Source organism: Rutidosis leptorrhynchoides, chromosome 3, assembly GCF_046630445.1.
Source record: "Rutidosis leptorrhynchoides isolate AG116_Rl617_1_P2 chromosome 3, CSIRO_AGI_Rlap_v1, whole genome shotgun sequence".
Classification (NCBI taxonomy): domain Eukaryota; kingdom Viridiplantae; phylum Streptophyta; class Magnoliopsida; order Asterales; family Asteraceae; genus Rutidosis; species Rutidosis leptorrhynchoides.
The window spans coordinates 100,748,038-100,769,949 of record NC_092335.1 but is presented as its reverse complement, the minus strand read 5'-3'; the positions used below and the strand labels follow the sequence as shown (position 1 = coordinate 100,769,949).

The following is a 21,912-nucleotide window of genomic DNA, read 5'->3' as shown; positions in this document are numbered from 1 at the left end:
TAGAAACTCTAGGGATTGTTTTTGTAAATTAATTTTATTTTTAGGATGTACACCGCACGTTGTCATCTTATGATGCAAGTGTCACACAGTCACTGTTATCGGTTCACCAAAAACCTCCGCATGTAATTCACGCAACCCTTCTTCATCCACATTCCTCAATCATAAACCCAATTTCTTCTGCTTTTCTTTTAATTAAATTTTAGTTCTTTTTATTCGTCTTAAATATATACAACGTAAAAATGAATGCAATGACATTGAAAGTGGTATCCCCTGTTCCAGCAGATATAGACATTGCTAATTCCGTACAGCCTCATCACATTTCAGAGATTGCTAAAAAGCTTAACCTTAATCCTAATCATTATGACCTTTATGGCAAATATAAAGCCAAGGTACGTTTTTATCTATACGATTACTAATTTATTTCATAATAATAGTAATGTTGGTGAATGAGAATTTTGGATATTGAAACTTAATTTGTGTTATATTATCATTCCTTTTATTATCTTATTCTTATTAATTTATTTATAATTTATATTGATTGTGTAGTAATAATACCAATGAAACTTAATTTGTGTTTTATTTACATTTTTGAAATGGGCAATTTTTAGGTACATTCCAAAATTATCAAAATTTGTTGAGCATCAAACAGAAAAGGAGATATTTTTAGTGTTCTTGTTTATTAGATAGCCACTTTCAATATGTCATGCATAGCAATGCCTTGGTTCTAATTTCACATTCTTACAAATTTGTGTATATAGTTATTGATTGGTATGATTTGACCAAAAAATTGAATTTTTAAATGTAACAAGTATCAATATTATTGTGAGTGTTGTGTGTGTGTGAATATTTTAGGTTTTATTGCCTGTGAAATGTATCATGCATTGATAAAGTTGTGATTTTTATGTGAATATTTTAGGTTTTATTGCCTGTGATCGATGAACTTAAAGGACGAAAAGATGGGTATTATGTTGTTGTGGGAGGAATAACACCAACACCACTTGGAGAAGGAAAATCGACAACTACAGTTGGTTTGTGTCAAGCTTTGGGAGCTTTTCTTGACAAAAAGGTAACGCCTTTTGTTAATTTATTGACATGGCAATTTCAACCCATTTATCTATGAACGGGTCGAGTTGCACACCAACCCAACATGGTCTGGCCAGCTTTAACCCAAACCAAAAAATGGACCCTTTATTCGACCTGCATGACCCGCCCATTATATCATCTGTATTGTTTCTGCACATTAACATATAGTTCTTGATTGTCACCTGTGCTGTTAGGTTGTGACTACCCTAAGGCAACCATCACAAGGGCCAACATTTGGCATAAAAGGTGGGGCCGCTGGTGGCGGTTACAGTCAAGTCATCCCAATGGACGAGTTTAATCTGCATATGACAGGTGATATTCACGCCATAACTGCTGCAAACAACCTTCTAGCAGCTGCCATCGACACACGAATGTTTCACGAATCAACACAATCAGATAATGCTCTTTTTAGTCGATTGTGTGTACCAGACAAACAAGGTTACCGAAAATTTAACGATGTTATGTATAGACGCTTAAAAAAACTAGGTATAATGAAAACCAAACCTGATGATCTTACTTTAGACGAAATCAAGAAATTTGCAAGGCTCAATATTGACCCGGAAACCATTACTTGGAGGAGGGTTATGGATGTAAATGACCGTTTTTTAAGGAAAATAACGGTGGGCCAGGGCCCAGATGAGAAAGGGATGATGAGGGAAACAGGCTTTGATATTTCGGTTGCTAGTGAGATAATGTCGGTTTTAGCCCTCACTACGTCTTTAGCCGACATGCGAGATCGGCTCGGGAAAATGGTAATTGGTAATAGCCGAAACGGTGATCCGGTTACGGCCGACGATCTCGGTGTTGGTGGTGCGTTAACCGTACTAATGAAAGATGCTATTAACCCGACCCTAATGCAAACTCTTGAAGGGACCCCGGTTTTTGTTCACGCGGGCCCGTTTGCAAATATTGCCCATGGGAACTCGTCTATTGTGGCTGATAAAATCGCGTTGAAGCTAGTGGGCCCGGGTGGATTTGTTGTTACCGAAGCAGGGTTTGGATGTGATATAGGTATCGAAAAGTTTATAAATATAAAGTGTCGTTATAGTCGTTTAAGACCTCAATGTGCTATAATTGTGGCGACTATTCGGGCTTTAAAGATGCATGGTGGTGGCCCGCCAGTAACTGCTGGGAAGCCGCTGGACCCCGCTTATGTTAATGAAAATGTGGATCTTGTGGAAGCTGGTTGTGTAAACTTGGTTAGGCATATTAAGAATACAAAGGCTTATGGTGTAAATGTTGTTGTGGCGGTTAACCAGTTTTCAACTGATACAGATGCAGAAATAGGAGCCGTGAGGTCGGCGGCATTAAGCGCCGGTGCATATGATGCCGTCGTTTGCACTCATCATGCCCATGGTGGAAAAGGAGCGGTTAGTTCAGTTATAAACTTCCAACTTTAAATACAGATGGAAAAATTTAACACGCACCACTATTTAACTTCAAAAACTGAGATTGCCACGTCACAGTCAAAAAACAATTTTTTCTTCAAAAAGTGCAAAATCTGACACCATGTCAGCAGTCACAGTTGCGGTTGCGGGTGGTCTTAATGTCTTAATAAATCAGTGTATATGTGTATTTTCAATAATAATTTATATTATTGATTACATATTTTGGATGTGTTTTGACCGTTTCCGACCCTCTCGTTTGTTCACGCCAAGAAAATTTTCTATTGAGATCTAAACTGAGATATAAGGGCGTCAACCACTAGGCTATCTTGTGGTGGTTTCAACAAAGATATAAGGAAGAGCTTAATTACCCATTCACATATAAATTTTAAGTTGTAACACATCTTCTATGATTTTACCAGATTGACCTCGGTATTGCTGTTCAAAAGGCTTGTGAAAGTTGTAACGAACCTTTTAAGTTCTTGTATCCTTTGGAGGCAAGCATTGAAGACAAGATAGAATCTATAGCAAGATCGTATGGTGCTAGTGGTGTTGAATACTCTAAACAGGTACTCACTAATGAGTAATGAATTTCATTTGTTCTTCAACTTAAGAAAAAAAAATGTGTAATTTCGTTTGCCATTTCTTGCAGGCTGAAAAACAGATTAACATGTATACCAAGCAAGGATTCTCAGAACTACCGATTTGTATGGCGAAAACTCAGTACTCGTTTTCAGATAATCCTGGTGCCAAAGGAGCACCTACAGGATTTGTGTTGCCAATTAGGGACGTAAGGGCAAGCATTGGGGCGGGTTTTATTTATCCGTTGGTGGGGACCATCAGCACCATGCCCGGGCTTCCTACCAGACCTTGTTTCTATGACATTGATCTTGATGATGTTACTGGAAAAGTAAAAGGACTTTCATGAAACTTGCTATAGGTACAAACTGTACTCATCTGAATAATCGTGTTGTTTTTGAAGTTTGAGTTAGGAAGTTACACAATTTGTTTAGGGTGCGTTTGATAAAACTGAATGATTAAGCGTTAAATGAATGATATGAATGAAGTCAAATTACCTTATAACGTTATAACGTTTTGTATGAATAAAAAGTTCAATATACTTGTTTGATAAGTGTTCAACATATATGATTTAAGTAAGATATTACACAAAATTTAAGTGTTCAATGATTAATGATAGTGTGTTTCAACTCTGAATGGTTCAGAAATTTTGAACCATTCAGCATCATGTCATTGAGAGGTACGAAAACAATCGTGTTGAGTGCTGAATGGTTCAATATTCAGTGTTGAACCATTGAATTAAGAGGTAAACAAACACATCATTAGTCGATGTATTAGATGCCTTCAAGATTTAGCGAAACCAGCTCATTAAATCTTATATTGGTTGACTTGAGAAAAGAAGAGTTTGCTCAAATGCTTTTTTAGCATTGTATTTTCGTAAGTTTTAAATGACCACCGATTGATAACGAAATAAAACAAACTAAAAACTTATTGTTGCGTATCAAAATTGAAACTGAACAAAATACAAATTCCATAGATGTCAGACCTCCAGGTCAATATCATCACATTTAAAACTTATTTGTACACTCTAAAACTTCATACATAATTCACTTCAAAATCTAACATCACTTAATCACACCTTAAACTAGGCTCTGATCTTTTTCTTCTATCAGAAGCTGTACAACAGTATTTAAATAAATTTGTTACTGTTAGTGAAACACTGAAACATATGCAATATGTTAAGAGTATTCATCTTATGGAAACAATGAAAAATGCACTTATTTATTGCTGAACTCGAATTCACAAATGAGTTATGTACCCCAGCAAAAGTAGAAACTGCAGACGGGTTAGGGTGGCAATTCGGACCCATTTGACAACATACTGGCGAGGTGACAATTCTGACCCATTTTGTTGTGACTGTTGGTGTGCTTGTAACCGCTTAGACCTTTTGGGAAACTATATTCTAATGGCTCTTGATCTCAAAGGACTTGTATCCAGTTGTTAGACTAAATTACACATGTGGTTTACACTAAAATACATTGATGGTCCTTATTTGTTGAAAATTATACCAATCATCCCTGGTTTTGTAAGGATTGCATACGATGGTCCCTGCACTAACTTCTGTATAATAGTTTTGTTAGATTTAATATGTGAAGATAAAATAATCTTTTCACTACTATTCCTTCTTTTCTAATTAGCCTAAACTAGTGTTCGAACCCTCGCTTCACGCCGGGGTTCGGTTTCAATGTATTTTATTGCGTTTAGTTTGTAAAATTTTTTTGTGGTTAACGATGATGTCGTTTAAGCGCAACTCGAGTTGAACTAAAAGGTATAACCCGTGAAATATTTAAATGTTATTTAACATTAACAATATATGTGCATCTTCGCGTTTCGCTATGGAGTTTTCGACTTTTAAAAATTTAATGGAGAATTAACGTGTATGAAAAGTACCCCAAATATTTAGCGTTTTTTAAAAACCGCCCGTTTTGCGTATAGCTAGTGACATTGTATTCCTAAAATTATTTCGAGTTTAACGATGGTGGCGGAAAAATTTAACTCGTTGCGAGTGCGAAGATATGGCCCGTTGAATATTTGGGTGGAGTTTGTTTAAGATTTTTTATGAGAATGGTTAATTGACTGATAGTTAGAGCTAAGGGGTATAAAATACTATAAAATTTTAACAGGAAATACTATTAAATACGATACAATTTTACACAAGATATTTATTTATTTATTGAATGGATATACTTAAACCTTGCTACAACACTTATAGGCAGTGTACCTAATCGTACAGTAGTGTAGTTTTTGGTAAGTCCGGTTCGTTCCACAGGGAAAATCTTTAAACAAAGCTTAACGCTATATTAGTTACTTTTATAAAAATACAAATATATATATATATATAAGTAATATTATTATTATAAAGGGGGGTTTTTACCGTTTAATGATCGGTTTGTCGATTTTAAAACTTTAGTCGCAGTTAAAACCAAATGTAAAATATAAATAAAAGACTTAATTTAGAGCGTAAAGTAAATAACGATAATGAAATTGCGAATAATAAAAGTGCGATAAAATAAACTTGCGATAATTAAAAAGTACGATAATTAAAAGTGCAATTAAATACAATATCAATAAAAATGCGATAATTAGAAGTGCAATTAAATATAAAATAAAGGAAATTAAATATGAAATAAAAGAATTATGCTTATTTAAACTTCCGTAATTATGATGTTTGACGTGTTGATTTTAGTTTTATGCCCATGGGTTAATTGTTCTTTGTCCTGGATTATTTAATATCTCCATACGGATTTGTCCATAATAGTCCATCAGTCATAAATATAAAGAGCGAAAGCCTTCGTCAAATTATTCTTATTCCCGAAGTCAAATATTCCAACTAATTGGGGATTCGAATTGTAACAAGGTTTTAATACTTTGTTTAATGAATACACCAAGTTATCGACTGCGTGTAAACCAAGGTTTTACTACTTTGTTAACAATTACACCAATTACCCTTGAATGTAATTCACCCCTGTTTCAACAAGTCTATTTAACTATTAATCCAGTTCCGTGTCCGGTAAAATGAATAATTATTGGTATTTATAGATATCCCGCCCACCGTACCCAGTCAAGCGTATGTGGTTATATATAAATACGTCGAATTATAAGTTTGTATATTAAATTAACAAGGTATTGTTTAGTTAATATAAAACCTATTAATAGCCCATAGTCTAATTTCCACAAGTGTCGTTCTTTTATCCAAACCCCAATTATGGTACAAGGCCCAATTACCCAATTTTAGTAATTAGCCCAACATCATGATTACTTCGGATTAAATAAGCATAATAATAACTTAGCTACGAGACATTAAATTAAAAAGGTTGAACATAACTTACAATGATTAAAAATAGCGTAGCGTTACACGGACAGAATTTCGACTTACACCCTTACAACAATCGCTAACATACCCTTATTATTAGAATTATAATTAAAATTAAAATTAAAATATAAATATAAATATATTTACGTATACATATATAGAGAGAGATTGAATTATGGATTTTTTTGCGATCAAACTGCGTTTGCTTTTATAGGGAATTGAGTTCAGGGGGTCTCCGCGACTCGCGCCCTTTTTGCTCTTCAAACTCCGCGAGTCGCGGAGTTTGTAATTACAGCTCACTCCATTTTGGCTCTTTGTTTACCGTCGGTTTATTATATAAATATAATATAAATATAATTTATATAATTAATTATATATTATATTATATTTATATACATAGTTAACTTGTAATTTTTAGTCCGTTGCGTCGAGCGTTGAGAGTTGACTCTGGTCCCGGTTCCGGATTTTCGAACGTCCTTGCGTACAATTTAATATCTTGTACTTTGCGTTTTGAATCTTGTACTCTTGTAATTTCGAGACGTTTCTTATCAATAATTGGAACCTCTTTGATTGTATTTTGTACTTTTGAGCTTTTTGGTCGTTTGCATCTTTAATTCGTCGAATCTGTCTTTTGTTTTCACCTTTTAATATTTAAACGAATATCACTTGTAAATAGAACAATTGCAACTAAAAGCTTGTCTTTTTTGAGGAATAATGCTATGACATATATGTTCGTTTTTAGCATTATCAAATATTCCCACACTTGAGCGTTGCTTGTCCTCAAGCAATATCGTCTTGAAATACTAGAATCACTTCTTTATTCTTCACACTTTGTACATCAGTGACTTCTATACGGCGGTATAAACAATGGTAGTAACGATATGGTTTACAGTCCCACATGACTATAAAAATTTAGATCCATTAAGGAAATTGGATCTTTATGAAAACATTTGATCTTTTGAAAATTAAATCTAGTTTTTACCCTAGATAAGTTTTCCGGAATAACCCTTTACCGGTGTTTGCAAATTATTTTTGTGGGTTTGGTGGGTTTCAGATTTGAAAATTTTAGCTCAAAACTTGCGGTTTTGTGTCACCCACTTGCTAACCTTGTATTAGGAAAGTAACACGTCCAGTTTACTTGTCCCGTATATTACCTTTCGGTAAACTACCGTCCGGTTGTAAAGGAAAGCGTTGAACAAGCAACTGTTAAGGCAATGTCCCCTGACATGCTTTTAATTATGGTCTATAACATGTCGGACGCAATTACTATCCTTGGTAGGAGCAATAGTAAAGCTCACCCTTATAATTTTCCGGTCTGGCACAAGGTCCTGTCTTTGACCATGCTATGCAACCACCGTTCTTACGGTTGACACCCGATTTGGTTCAGGTGACCTAATGAATTCCAGGTGAATTCCTAGGATTTTACGTTCAATGGTAATGAACGCATTGAAAATGGGTTTTTAGAAAACAAATCGGTTTGTAATTTTGATCAAAATATTTTCTCGTTCAGGCTCGAGTTTAGATATCATTAAATTCCATGAGTTTGTAATTCTCAATCTTTAAGGTCAATCTCAAGGATTGAGTAATATTAGGCTTAAAAGCTGATTTTTGATCTTTTAAGGAGATTATCCTTTCTGGGGATCTGATTCATTAGTCTTATCCAGCTAATTTGCATGGTGCCCCCCCATTGTACGAGATAAATCCTTCTCATGGTTAGGATAAATCTGACCACTTGGTGACCCTATTTAATGCTGAGGTCCGTGGATTTCCTGCTGATTTTAGTGATGACTTTTCTAGGTTTTTCGTCAACCTACAGCTGGTCTGGACGACAACTTCCTGACCTAAATCAAGAAGCGCGTTTCTTTTTCGGAAGACTTTACTTCCTTTTAATGATGGAATTGATTCATCGTGTAGATCCATCTCTTCTTTTCTTTCATCGGGTAAAACAGTTTAGTTTAGTCCAAAGCAAAAGTATTTTCAGTTATTTGTTACAGATATATGTGACATATGTTTAAGATAACTTGGTAAATTTTTCCACACTTGGCTTTTATTTTCCTTTTTATTATCCTCTATTCCATTTTAAATGAATTTTAACATTTTGGTTTGTTTCTCAATTTATGTCCTTTCCGAGGTAACAATAATTTCGGTGTTAAAATCTAGTTTTATCGTTCATAAATATGTATAAACATGATTTTGAGTTCATTTAATTGAAAATTTTGAAAAATTTTACTAGAATTGGGTAGTCAGTATATAAGACTAGGGCTGTTCTTTATTATCAGAGAGCACTAGATTCTAATACAACTACTGCTTTACTAGTATTTTTAATGGTAACCCAGTGTTTAAGATAAAAATTTTAAAATCCGAAAGAATTTAACCCCTTCCCACACTTAAGATCTTTCAATGCCCTCATTTGCAAGAAATCAGTAACAATTTAAATTATTGAGGGTGATTTGTGTGAAAATGATTAAATTTTACCAAAGTTTCCAAACATATTTGTGTTTGATTGCTGAATGATAAATGGTGCATATCATTTGTTCATTCCGTCTTGTTGTTATTTCACATATATTTTGCATCTTGTCGTCAAAATTAGTTGCTTTTGCTGAACTTAATGACAGTCTTTGAAAATGCGTTGTTTTACCCTGTTGTGTACATAAGATAAACTGCATACATATATACATATTTTTGAAGTTTGGTATATTACCCCACATTCAAAAATTATTAAAATCTAAGAATAAAAGTTAGAAAATTATAAAAATTATTACAATATTAAATAAGTATTAAACGTATCAACATTACAAATTACAAAATAAATAAAACTAAGTAGACTAGGGATGATACTGATACCAGTAGGGGTTCCATGCATAACCATAGGTGCTATAAAATGCTTCGGTTGGGTTATACGTAGGATACGGTGGTTGAATCTCTATAGACCAGGGAGGGAATATGGGCGATGGAGTAGGAATATAGTTTCTACCTATATGTTGGCAATAAGCTATGATTTGGTTTTGATGAACTTGTCAATCTTCAAATGCTCTATGTCTAGCATTTTCATACTCATGTGAAGCTATAAACCTTTGCATTTCTGCCATTTCATTTCCCCCTCCTACATTACCTTGCTGTTGGTTTCTCTCAACCTGTGGATGTCTACCATGGTATTGTACTGCGGCGTTATTTCGCCTCTTCAAAACTTTCGCACCATGGTATACATTTAAACCTATTGTATCGCGGGGTTCTGGTTCTTCGACTAATAATCCCCCCGACTTATATCCACACCGAGATATTCAGCAATCAAAGTAATAAATATACCACCTCCTATTATGCTATGCGGTCTCATCCCCCTAACCATAGCTGATAAATAATAACCCACACAATAAGGTATACTTACAGCACTTTGTGAGTCTCGAATACACATATGGTAAAACAAATCCTGTTCATTTACCTTTTCCTTGTTCTTACCTCTTTGTGTAATCGAATTAGCTAAAAACCTATGAATTACTCTTAATTCAGCTCTATTAATATCCAAATAAGAGTAATTTCCCCCTTTAAATCGGTGATGGCTAGTCATTTGACTCCATACACCATGCATATCAAAATTTTCGTCTATCTTTCTACCATTTAGTATCAACCCTCTACAATCGGTAGATGCTAACTCCTCAGGCGTATATATACGTAAAGCCTGAGCCATTTCTAGTAAAGACATGTGGCGCATCGAACCTCCTAACAAAAATCTAATAAAAGATCGATCCGTTAAGCTAGCTACCCGATCATTTAATTCTATACTACACAACAATTCTTCACACCATACTTTATATACAGGTCTACGCATGTTGAATAACCGTACCCAATCGTTAAAAGTAGAATTACCATACCTCTGTGCAAGTAACTCCCTAATTGGCCCGACCAATTCTACAGCTTCTAATGGTCCCCATTCTATGACCCTAGGTACCTCAACAACTTTAGAATGAAGAGTATGCAAACCCCTTTGGTATTTTGGATAATCTATCCAAAGTCCGTCAAATCTCAGGTTCGGGTGAAAATCTTCCAAGTGCATATCATAAAATGTCGACTGGATGAGGTATATCTTGTTTGTAGTAGTTATCCACCTCCTGTTGTTCCGCATTCTCAGCAGGAGCATTGTGAGCTTGGGATGAAGATTCACCCCTTTCAGTCTGCAAAATACATCAAACACAATTTTTGTGCATCCAAATATGCATTAGTGTCAGCAAAATCATCAATCAAAATAATTACAATGACATGATCAATTTATATCAAACTTAAGCTCATTTTCATATTTTCATCAAATCTACACTTTTTCAAATAAGCATATACGAAAAATGTTCGCCAAGTTCATAAGCATTCAACTCAAATAACATGTCAAAATAATCATTACTAGCAATTAAACAAGTTTCAAATGACATTATCTTTCAAAAATCAAGTTCATGAATTTTAGACTTGAAAAAGTCCACTTTAATTCTCAAAATCATGTTTAGGCTCAAAGTTTGGATCATTTAACTACCTAAACATGTTACACTACTTAATTTAGCAACAATTCATGATAAAAATCGGCCATAACCTGTTTATATCAAAAAGCCCCAAATTGCTCAAGAACACAAACCCTAGATTACTCAAAATTTGAAGTTTAAGGCTTCTAATCATGTTAAATAGTATCAATCTAGGTTATACAAGCATAATACATTAACAATTTAAGCATAATTACACTAAAAAGCATCAAAATCAAATTGAGTATAAAATTGCTCAAGAACACTAATTTTCGGATTAAATGGTGTTTAGGTGTAGAAATTTACCGTTTTTCTTGAGTAATTCCTTGATAGCATCCTTCTCAACATGATTTTAGTAAAAGATTTGATGATTAACGGTCAAAAATTGTGAATTTGGGGGTGTTTTTTCGGGTTTTTGCGGGTTTTATCGCAGTGTTTTCGTGGGTGTTGGGTTGGGGACTGATCAGTTCGTCCCTTATATTTTTTTTCTGGATTTTAGGAACTCCGCGAGTCGCGGTATTTTACCCTTCAAACTCCGCGAGTCGCGGATGAAATTTCGCGTTCTTATTGATTAAAAACGTTCCATATTAATTGATTTCGTTGCGAGGTTTTGACCTCTATATGAGACGTTTTTCAAAGACTGCATTCATTTTAAAACAAACCATAACCTTTATTTCATCAATAAAGGTTTAAAAAGCTTTACGTAGATTATCAAATAATGATAATCTAAAATATCCTGTTTACACACGACCATTACATAATGGTTTACAATACAAATATGTTACAACAAAATAAGTTTCTTGAATGCAGTTTTTACACAATATCATACAAGCATGGACTCCAATTCTCGTCCTTATTTAAGTATGCGACAGCGGAAGCTCTTAATAATCACTTGAGAATAAACATGCTTAAAACGTCAACAAAAATGTTGGTGAGTTATAGGTTTAACCTATATATATCAAATCATAATAATAGACCACAAGATTTCATATTTCAATACACATCCCATACATAGAGATAAAAATCATTCATATGGTGAACACCTGGTAACCGACAATGACAAGATGCATATATAAGAATATCCCCATCATTCCGGGACACCCTTCGGATATGATATAAATTTCGAAGTACTAAAGCATCCGGTACTTTGGATGGGGTTTGTTAGGCCCAATAGATCTATCTTTAGGATTCGCGTCAATTAGGGTGCCTGTTCCCTAATTCTTAGATTACCAGACTTAATAAAAAGGGGCATATTCGATTTCGATAATTCAACCATAGAATGTAGTTTCACGTACTTGTGTCTATTTTGTAAATCATTTATAAAACCTGCATGTATTCTCATCCCAAAAATATTAGATTTTAAAAGTGGGACTATAACTCACTTTCACAGATTTTTACTTCGTCGGGAAGTAAGACTTGGCCACTGGTTGATTCACGAACCTATAACAATATATACATATATATCAAAGTATGTTCAAAATATATTTACAACACTTTTAATATATTTTGATGTTTTAAGTTTATTAAGTCAGCTGTCCTTGTTAGTAACCTACAACTAGTTGTCCACAGTTAGATGTACAGAAATAAATCGATAAATATTATCTTGAATCAATCCACGACCCAGTGTATACGTATATCAGTATTGATCACAACTCAAACTATATATATTTTAGAATCAACCTCAACCCTGTATAGCTAACTCCAACATTCACATATAGAGTGTCTATGGTTGTTCCGAAATATATATAGATGTGTCGACATGATAGGTCGAAACATTGTATACGTGTCTATGGTATCTCAAGATTACATAATATATAATACAAGTTGATTAAGTTATGGTTGGAATAGATTTGTTACCAATTTTCACGTAGCTAAAATGAGAAAAATTATCCAATCTTGTTTTACCCATAACTTCTTCATTTTAAATCCGTTTTGAGTGAATCAAATTGCTATGGTTTCATATTGAACTCTATTTTATGAATCTAAACAAAAAAAGTATAGGTTTCTAGTCGGAAAAATAAGTTACAAGTCATTTTTGTAAAGGTAGTCATTTCAGTCGAAAGAACGACTTCTAGATGACCATTTTAGAAAACATACTTCCACTTTGAGTTTAACCATAATTTTTGGATATAGTTTCATGTTCATAATAAAAATCATTTTCTCAGAATAACAACTTTTAAATCAAAGTTTATCATAGTTTTTAATTAACTAACCCAAAACAGCCCGCAGTGTTACTACGACGGCGTAAATCCGGTTTTACGGTGTTTTTCGTGTTTTCAGGTTTTAAATCATTAAGTTAGCATATCATATAGATATAGAACATGTGTTTAGTTGATTTTAAAAGTCAAGTTAGAAGGATTAACTTTTGTTTGCGAACAAGTTTAGAATTAACTAAACTATGTTCTAGTGATTACAAGTTTAAACCTTCGAATAAGATAGCTTTATATGTATGAATCGAATGATGTTATGAACATCATTACTACCTTAAGTTCCTTGGATAAACCTACTGGAAAAGAGAAAAATGGATCTAGCTTCAACGGATCCTTGGATGGCTCGAAGTTCTTGAAGCAGAATCATGACACGAAAACAAGTTCAAGTAAGATCATCACTTGAAATAAGATTGTTATAGTTATAGAAATTGAACCAAAGTTTTAATATGATTATTACCTTGTATTAGAATGATAACCTACTATAAGAAACAAAGATTTCTTGAGGTTGGATGATCACCTTACAAGATTGGAAGTGAGCTAGCAAACTTGAAAGTATTCTTGATTTTATGAAACTAGAACTTTTGGAATTTATGAAGAACACTTAGAACTTGAAGATAGAACTTGAGAGAGATCAATTAGATGAAGAAAATTGAAGAATGAAAGTGTTTGTAGGTGTTTTTGGTCGTTGGTGTATGGATTAGATATAAAGGATATGTTATTTTGTTTTCATGTAAATAAGTCATGAATGATTACTCATATTTTTGTAATTTTATGAGATATTTCATGCTAGTTGCCAAATGATGGTTCCCACATGTGTTAGGTGACTCACATGGGCTGCTAAGAGCTGATCATTGGAGTGTATATACCAATAGTACATACATCTAAAAGCTGTGTATTGTACGAGTACGAATACGGGTGCATACGAGTAGAATTGTTGATGAAACTGAACGAGGATGTAGTTGTAAGCATTTTTGTTAAGTAGAAGTATTTTGATAAGTGTATTGAAGTCTTTCAAAATTGTATAAATACATATTAAAACACTACATGTATATACATTTTAACTGAGTCGTTAAGTCATCGTTAGTCGTTACATGTAAATGTTGTTTTGAAACTTTTAGGTTAACGATCTTGTTAAATGTTGTTAACCCAATGTTTATATTATCAAAAGAGATTTTAAATTATTATATTATCATGATATTATGATGTACGAATATCTCTTAATATGATATATATACATTAAATGTCGTTACAACGATAAACGTTACATATATGTCTCGTTTCAAAATCATTAAGTTAGTAGTCTTGTTTTTACATATGTAGTTCATTGTTAATATAATTAATGATATGTTTACTTATCATAATATCATTTTAACTATATATATAACCATATATATGTCATCATATAGTTTTTTACAAGTTTTAACGTTCGTGAATCACCGGTCAACTTGGGTGGTCAATTGTCTATATGAAACCTATTTCAATTAATCAAGTCTTAACAAGTTTGATTGTTTAACATGTTGGAAACATTTAATCATGTAAATATCAATCTCAATTAATATATATAAACATGGAAAAGTTCGGGTCACTACAGTACCTACCCGTTAAATAAATTTCGTCCCGAAATTTTAAGCTGTTGAAGGTGTTGACGAATCTTCTGGAAATAGATGCGGGTATTTCTTCTTCATCTGATCTTCCCGCTCCCAGGTGAACTTGGGTCCTCTACGAGCATTCCATCGAACCTTAACAATTGGTATCTTGTTTTGCTTAAGTCTTTTAACCTCACGATCCATTATTTCGACGGGTTCTTCGATGAATTGAAGTTTTTCGATGATTTGGATTTCATCTAACGGAATAGTGAGATCTTCTTTAGCAAAACATTTCTTCAAATTCGAGACGTGGAAAGTGTTATGTACAGCCGTGAGTTGTTGAGGTAACTCAAGTCGGTAAGCTACTGGTCCGACACGATCAATAATCTTGAATGGTCCAATATACCTTGGATTTAATTTTCCTCGTTTACCAAATCGAACAACGCCTTTCCAAGGTGCAACTTTAAGCATGACCAACTCTCCAATTTCAAATTTATATCTTTTCTTTTAATGTCAGCGTAGCTCTTTTGTCGACTTTGGGCGGTTTTCAACCGTTGTTGAATTTGGATGATCTTCTCGGTAGTTTCTTGTATAATCTCCGGACCCGTAATCTGTCTATCCCCCACTTCACTCCAACAAATTGGAGACCTTCACTTTCTACCATAAAGTGCTTCAAACGGCGCCATCTCAATGCTTGAATGGTAGCTGTTGTTGTAGGAAAATTCTGCTAATGGTAGATGTCGATCCCAACTGTTTCCGAAATGAATAACACATGCTCGTAGCATGTCTTCAAGCGTTTGTATCGTCCTTTCGCTCTGCCCATCAGTTTGTGGATGATAGGCAGTACTCATGTCTAGACGAGTTCCTAATGCTTGCTGTAATGTCTGCCAGAATCTTGAAATAAATCTGCCATCCCTATCAGAGATAATAGAGATTGGTATTCCATGTCTGGAGATGACTTCCTTCAAATACAGTCGTGCTAACTTCTCCATCTTGTCATCTTCTCTTATTGGCAGGAAGTGTGCTGATTTGGTGAGACGATCAACTATTACCCAAATAGTATCAAAACCACTTGCAGTCCTTGGCAATTTAGTGATGAAATCCATGGTAATGTTTTCCCATTTCCATTCCGGGATTTCGGGTTGTTGAAGTAGACCTGATGGTTTCTGATGTTCAGCTTTGACCTTAGAACACGTCAAACATTCTCCTACGTATTTAGCAACATCGGCTTTCATACCCGGCCACCAAAAATGTTTCTTGAGATCCTTGTACATCTTCCCCGTTCCAGGATGTATTGAGTATCTGGTTTTATGAGCTTCTCTAAGTACCATTTCTCTCATATCTCCAAATTTTGGTACCCAAATCCTTTCAGCCCTATACCGGGTTCCGTCTTCCTGAATATTAAGATGCTTCTCCGATCCTTTGGGTATTTCATCCTTTAAATTTCCCTCTTTTAAAACTCCTTGTTGTGCCTCCTTTATTTGAGTAGTAAGGTTATTATGAATCATTATATTCATAGATTTTACTCGAATGGGTTCTCTATCCTTCCTGCTCAAGGCATCGGCTACCACATTTGCCTTCCCCGGGTGGTAACGAATCTCAAAGTCGTAATCATTCAACAATTCAATCCACCTACGCTGCCTCATATTCAGTTGTTTCTGATTAAATATGTGTTGAAGACTTTTGTGGTCGGTATATATAATACTTTTGACCCCATATAAGTAGTGCCTCCAAGTCTTTAATGCAAAAACAACCGCGCCTAATTCCAAATCATGCGTCGTATAATTTTGTTCGTGAATCTTCAATTGTCTAGACGCATAAGCAATCACCTTCGTTCGTTGCATTAATACACAACCGAGACCTTGCTTTGATGCGTCACAATAAATCACAAAATCATCATTCCCTTCAGGCAATGACAATATAGGTGCCGTAGTTAGCTTTTTCTTCAATAACTGAAACGCTTTCTCTTGTTCATCATTCCATTCAAATTTCTTCCCTTTATGCGTTAATGCAGTCAAGGGTTTTGCTATTCTGGAAAAGTCTTGGATGAACCTTCTGTAGTAACCAGCTAGTCCTAAAAACTGGCGTATGTGTTTCGGAGTTTTCGGGGTTTCCCACTTTTCAACAGTTTCTATCTTTGCCGGATCCACCTTAATACCTTCTTTGTTCACTATGTGACCGAGGAATTGAACTTCTTCCAACCAAAATGCACACTTTGAAAACTTAGCGTACAATTTTTCCTTCCTCAATACTTCTAACACCTTTCTCAAATGTTCACCGTGTTCTTGGTCATTCTTTGAGTAAATAAGTATGTCATCAATGAAAACAATGACAAACTTGTCAAGGTATAGTCCACACACTCAGTTCATAAGGTCCATGAACACAGCTGGTGCATTAGTTAAACCAAACGGCATGACCATAAACTCATAATGACCGTAACGTGTTCTGAAAGCAGTCTTTGGAATATCATCTTCTTTCACCCGCATTTGATGATACCCGGAATGTAAGTCAATCTTTGAATAAACAGACGAGCCTTGTAGTTGATCAAATAAGTCGTCGATTCTCGGTAGTGGGTAGCGGTTCTTGATGGTAAGTTTGTTCAACTCTCGGTAGTCGATACAAAACCTGAATGTACCATCTTTCTTCTTGACAAACAAAACAGGAGCTCCCCACGGTGATGTGCTTGGTCGAATGAAACCACGCTCTAAAAGTTCTTGTAATTGGCTTTGCAGTTCTTTCATCTCGCTGGGTGCGAGTCTGTAAGGAGCACGAGCTATTGGTGCAGCTCCTGGTACAAAATCTATTTGAAATTCAACGGATCGATGTGGGGGTAATCCCGGTAATTCTTTCGGAAATACATCGGGAAATTCTTTTGCAATGGGAACATCATTGATGCTCTTTTCTTCAGTTTGTACTTTCTCGACGTGTGCTAGAACAGCATAGCAACCTTTTCTTATTAGTTTTTATGCCTTCAAATTACTAATAAGATGTAGCTTCGTGTTGCCCTTTTCTCCGTACACCATTAAGGGTTTTCCTTTTTCTCGTATAATGCGAATTGCATTTTTGTAACAAACGATCTCTGCTTTCACTTCTTTCAACCAGTCCATACCGATTATCACATCAAAACTCCCTAACTCTACTGGTATCAAATCAATCTTAAATGTTTCGCTAACCAGTTTAATTTCTCGATTCCGACATATATTATCTGCTGAAATTAATTTACCATTTGCTAATTCGAGTAAAAATTTACTATCCAAAGGCGTCAATGGACAACTTAATTTAGCACAAAAATCCCTACTCATATAGCTTCTATCCGCACCCGAATCAAATAAAACGTAAGCAGATTTATTGTCAATAAGAAACGTACCCGTAACAAGCTCCGGGTCTTCCTGTGCCTCTGCCGCATTAATATTGAAAACTCTTCCGCGGCCTTGTCCATTCGTGTTCTCCTGGTTCGGGCAATTTCTAATAATGTGGCCCGGTTTTCCACATTTATAACAAACTACATTGGCATAACTTGCTCCGACACTACTTGCTCCGCCATTACTCGTTCCGACACCATTTGTTCCTTTCGTTCTATTAACCCCTGGTCCGTAGACCTCACACTTCACCGCGCTATGACCATTTCTTTTACACTTGTTGCAAAATTTGGTGCAGAACCCCGAGTGATACTTTTCACACCTTTGGCATAGCTGTTTCTGATTGTTGTTGTTGTTGCGGTTATTATTGTTGTTGGGATGATTGTTGTAGTTGCTGTTGTTATTGTTGTTGTTGTTGTTGTTGTTGTTGGGCCGTTTGTTGTAGTTGCGATTGATGTTGCGATTGTTGGGATAATTGTTGCGATTGCTGTTGTTGTATTGGTGATTCTTATCACCATTTTCCTCCCACTTTCTTTTGACTTGCTTCACATTGGCCTCTTCAGCAGTCTGTTCTTTAATTCTTTCTTCAATCTGGTTCACTACTTTGTGAGCCATTCTACATGCCTGTTGTATGGAGGCGGGCTCGTGTGAACTTATATCTTCTTGGATTCTTTCCGGTAATCCTTTCACAAACGCGTCGATCTTCTCTTCCTCATCTTCGAATGCTCCCGGACACAATAGGCACAATTCTGTGAATAGTCTTTCATACGTGGTAATATCAAATCCTTGGGTTCGTAACCCTCTAAGTTCTGTCTTGAGCTTATTGACCTCGGTTCTGGGACGGTACTTCTCGTTCATCAAGTGCTTGAATGCTGACCACGGTAGTGCGTACGCATCGTCATGTCCCACTTGCTCTAGATAGGTATTCCACCATGTTAACGCAGAACCTGTGAAGGTATGCGTAGCGTACTTCACTTTGTCCTCTTCAGTACACTTACTTATGGCAAACACCGATTCGACCTTCTCGGTCCACCGTTTCAATCCGATTGGTCCTTCGGTTCCATCAAATTCTAAAGGTTTGCAGGCAGTGAATTCTTTGTAGGTGCATCCTACACGATTTCCTGTACTGCTAGATCCAAGGTTATTGTTGGTATGTAGCGTAGCCTGTACTGCGGCTATGTTTGAAGTTAGAAAAGTACGGAATTCCTCTTCATTCATATTCACGGTGTGTCGAGTAGTCGGTGCCATTTCCTTCAAAATAGTCAAATGGAACAAGTTAATCATACAGAATATTAAGAGTAGTTAATAGTATTTCGTAGCATAATATGAACTCATTTATAAAAGCTTTTTCTTCATATTAGCGTTTTATAAGTTTAAATTCGGGTAGTACCTACCCGTTAAGTTCATACTTAGTAGCTAATATACAATTCAACTACTACAATTCTATATGAAAAACTGATTATAATAATATTTCGCGTTCAAACTTTTATACAATATTTTACAAACTTACAATACCGCTTATTTTACATAAAGCATGAAATATAGCACACAATAACTTCGATACAAGATAGTTGTGAAGATAATTCTAGCTAGTACACAAGTCGTTCAGCAAAGGCAATAAAGACACGTAATTCATACGTCCAGAAACAAGTCATGCATTCTGGTTTTACTAGGACTACTTCCCATCCTTGGTCTTGTGGAACATAACCGTTATGGCCATTGATAAGACAGCGTGTTGTAACGTCATCAAAAGGACGAGGGTTACGTAATGACCAACAGTCTCGTAATAACCTAAAAACCTCATTTCTTACCCCAATTACCGACTCCGTCACTTGTGGGAACGTTTTGTTTAATAGTTGTAGCCCGATGTTCTTGTTCTCACTTTGGTGAGAAGCGAACATTACTAACCCGTAAGCATAACATGCTTCTTTATGTTGCATGTTAGCCGCTTTTTCTAAATCACGAAGTCCTATATTCGGATATACTGAGTCAAAATAATTTCTTAACCCGTTGCGTAAAATAGCATTTGGGTTCCCCGCAATATATGCGTCAAAGTAAACACATCGTAACTTATGGATTTCCCAATGTGATATTCCCCATCTTCCGAACGAAAGCCTTTTATAAACCAAGGCATTCTTGGAACGTTCTTTGAATGTCTTACAAACTGATCTTGCCTTAAATAGTTGTGCCGAGGAATTCTGACCGACTCTAGACAAGATTTCATCAATCATGTCTCCGGGTAGGTCTCTTAAAATATTGGGTTGTCTATCCATTTTGTGTTTTTATACTGTAAAATAGACAAGAGTTAGATTCATAAAAAAAAATACTTATTAATACAAGCAATTTTTACATATATCATAAAGCATAAGCACACTATATTACATATATTACACCACACGAATATAACTATCTTATTCCGACTCGCTCGTTTCTTCTTGTTCGGTTTTGGTTCGTTTTGCCAAGTTTCTAGGGATATATGATGTTCCCCTAATACGAGCCGTCGTTATCCACATTGGTTTAGAAAAACCTGGTGGTTTAGAGGTTCCCGGGTCATTGTTACAACTTAAGGACTTCGGGGGTTGACGATACATATAAAGTTCATCGGGGTTGGAATTAGATTTCTCTATTTTTATGCCCTTTCCCTTATTATTTTCTTTTGCCTTTTTAAATTCAGTTTGGGTAATTTCTATAACATCATCGGAATTCTCGTCGGAATCTGATTCATCGGAGAATTGGTAATCCTCCCAATATTTTGCTTCCTTGGCGGAAACACCATTGACCATAATTAACCTTGGTCGGTTGGTTGAGGATTTTCTTTTACTTAACCATTTTATTATTTCCCCCACCGGTTCTATTTCTTCATCCGGTTCCGATTCTTCTTCCGGTTCCGATTCTTCTTCCGGTTCCGACTCTTCTTCCGGTTCCTCTTCGGGAACTTGTGAATCAGTCCACGAATCATTCCAATTTACATTTGACTCTTCATTATTATTAGGTGAGTCAATGGGACTTGTTCTAGAGGTAGACATCTATCACATAATATCAAACGCGTCAAGAGATTAATATATCACATAATATTCACATGTTAAAAATATATAGTTTCCAACAAAATTTGTTAAGCAATCATTTTTCAAGTAAACACGGTCGAAGTCCAGACTCACTAATGCATCCTAACAAACTCGATAAGACACACTAATGCAAAATTCTGGTTCTCTAAGACCAACGCTCGGATACCAACTGAAATGTCCCGTTCTTATTGATTAAAAACGTTCCATATTAATTGATTTCGTTGCGAGGTTTTGACCTCTATATGAGACGTTTTTCAAAGACTGCATTCATTTTAAAACAAACCATAACCTTTATTTCATCAATAAAGGTTTAAAAAGCTTTACGTAGATTATCAAATAATGATAATCTAAAATATCCTGTTTACACACGACCATTACATAATGGTTTACAATACAAATATGTTACAACAAAATAAGTTTCTTGAATGCAGTTTTTACACAATATCATACAAGCATGGACTCCAATTCTCGTCCTTATTTAAGTATGCGACAGCGGAAGCTCTTAATAATCACTTGAGAATAAACATGCTTAAAACGTCAACAAAAATGTTGGTGAGTTATAGGTTTAACCTATATATATCAAATCATAATAATAGACCACAAGATTTCATATTTCAATACACATCCCATACATAGAGATAAAAATCATTCATATGGTGAACACCTGGTAACCGACAATGACAAGATGCATATATAAGAATATCCCCATCATTCCGGGACACCCTTCGGATATGATATAAATTTTGAAGTACTAAAGCATCTGGTACTTTGGATGGGGTTTGTTAGGCCCAATAGATCTATCTTTAGGATTCGCGTCAATTAGGGTGTCTGTT

General features: G+C 35.2%; 1 protein-coding gene across 1 annotated transcript; it reads left to right on the top strand.

The window, feature by feature from the left end:
• Positions 1 to 239: 239 nt before the first annotated feature.
• Positions 240 to 3,564, top strand: LOC139896570 (formate--tetrahydrofolate ligase-like). Its single transcript, XM_071879213.1, has 5 exons — positions 240 to 389; positions 917 to 1,066; positions 1,278 to 2,453; positions 2,891 to 3,037; positions 3,121 to 3,564. Exons 1-5 carry the CDS (start codon positions 240 to 242, stop codon positions 3,394 to 3,396), a joined length of 1,899 nt encoding a protein of 632 aa, XP_071735314.1. The 3' UTR covers positions 3,397 to 3,564.
• The last annotated feature ends 18,348 nt before the right edge of the window (positions 3,565 to 21,912 follow it).

Excerpts from the sequence above, each read along its gene's own strand:
- LOC139896570 (XM_071879213.1), top strand. The coding sequence starts at position 240 with ATGAATGCAATGACATTGAAAGTGGTATCCCCTGTTCCAGCAGATATA. Across the intron at positions 390-916 it reads ATGGCAAATATAAAGCCAAG|GTTTTATTGCCTGTGATCGA; the intron begins GTACGTTTTTAT and ends TGAATATTTTAG. Across the intron at positions 1,067-1,277 it reads GAGCTTTTCTTGACAAAAAG|GTTGTGACTACCCTAAGGCA; the intron begins GTAACGCCTTTT and ends CTGTGCTGTTAG.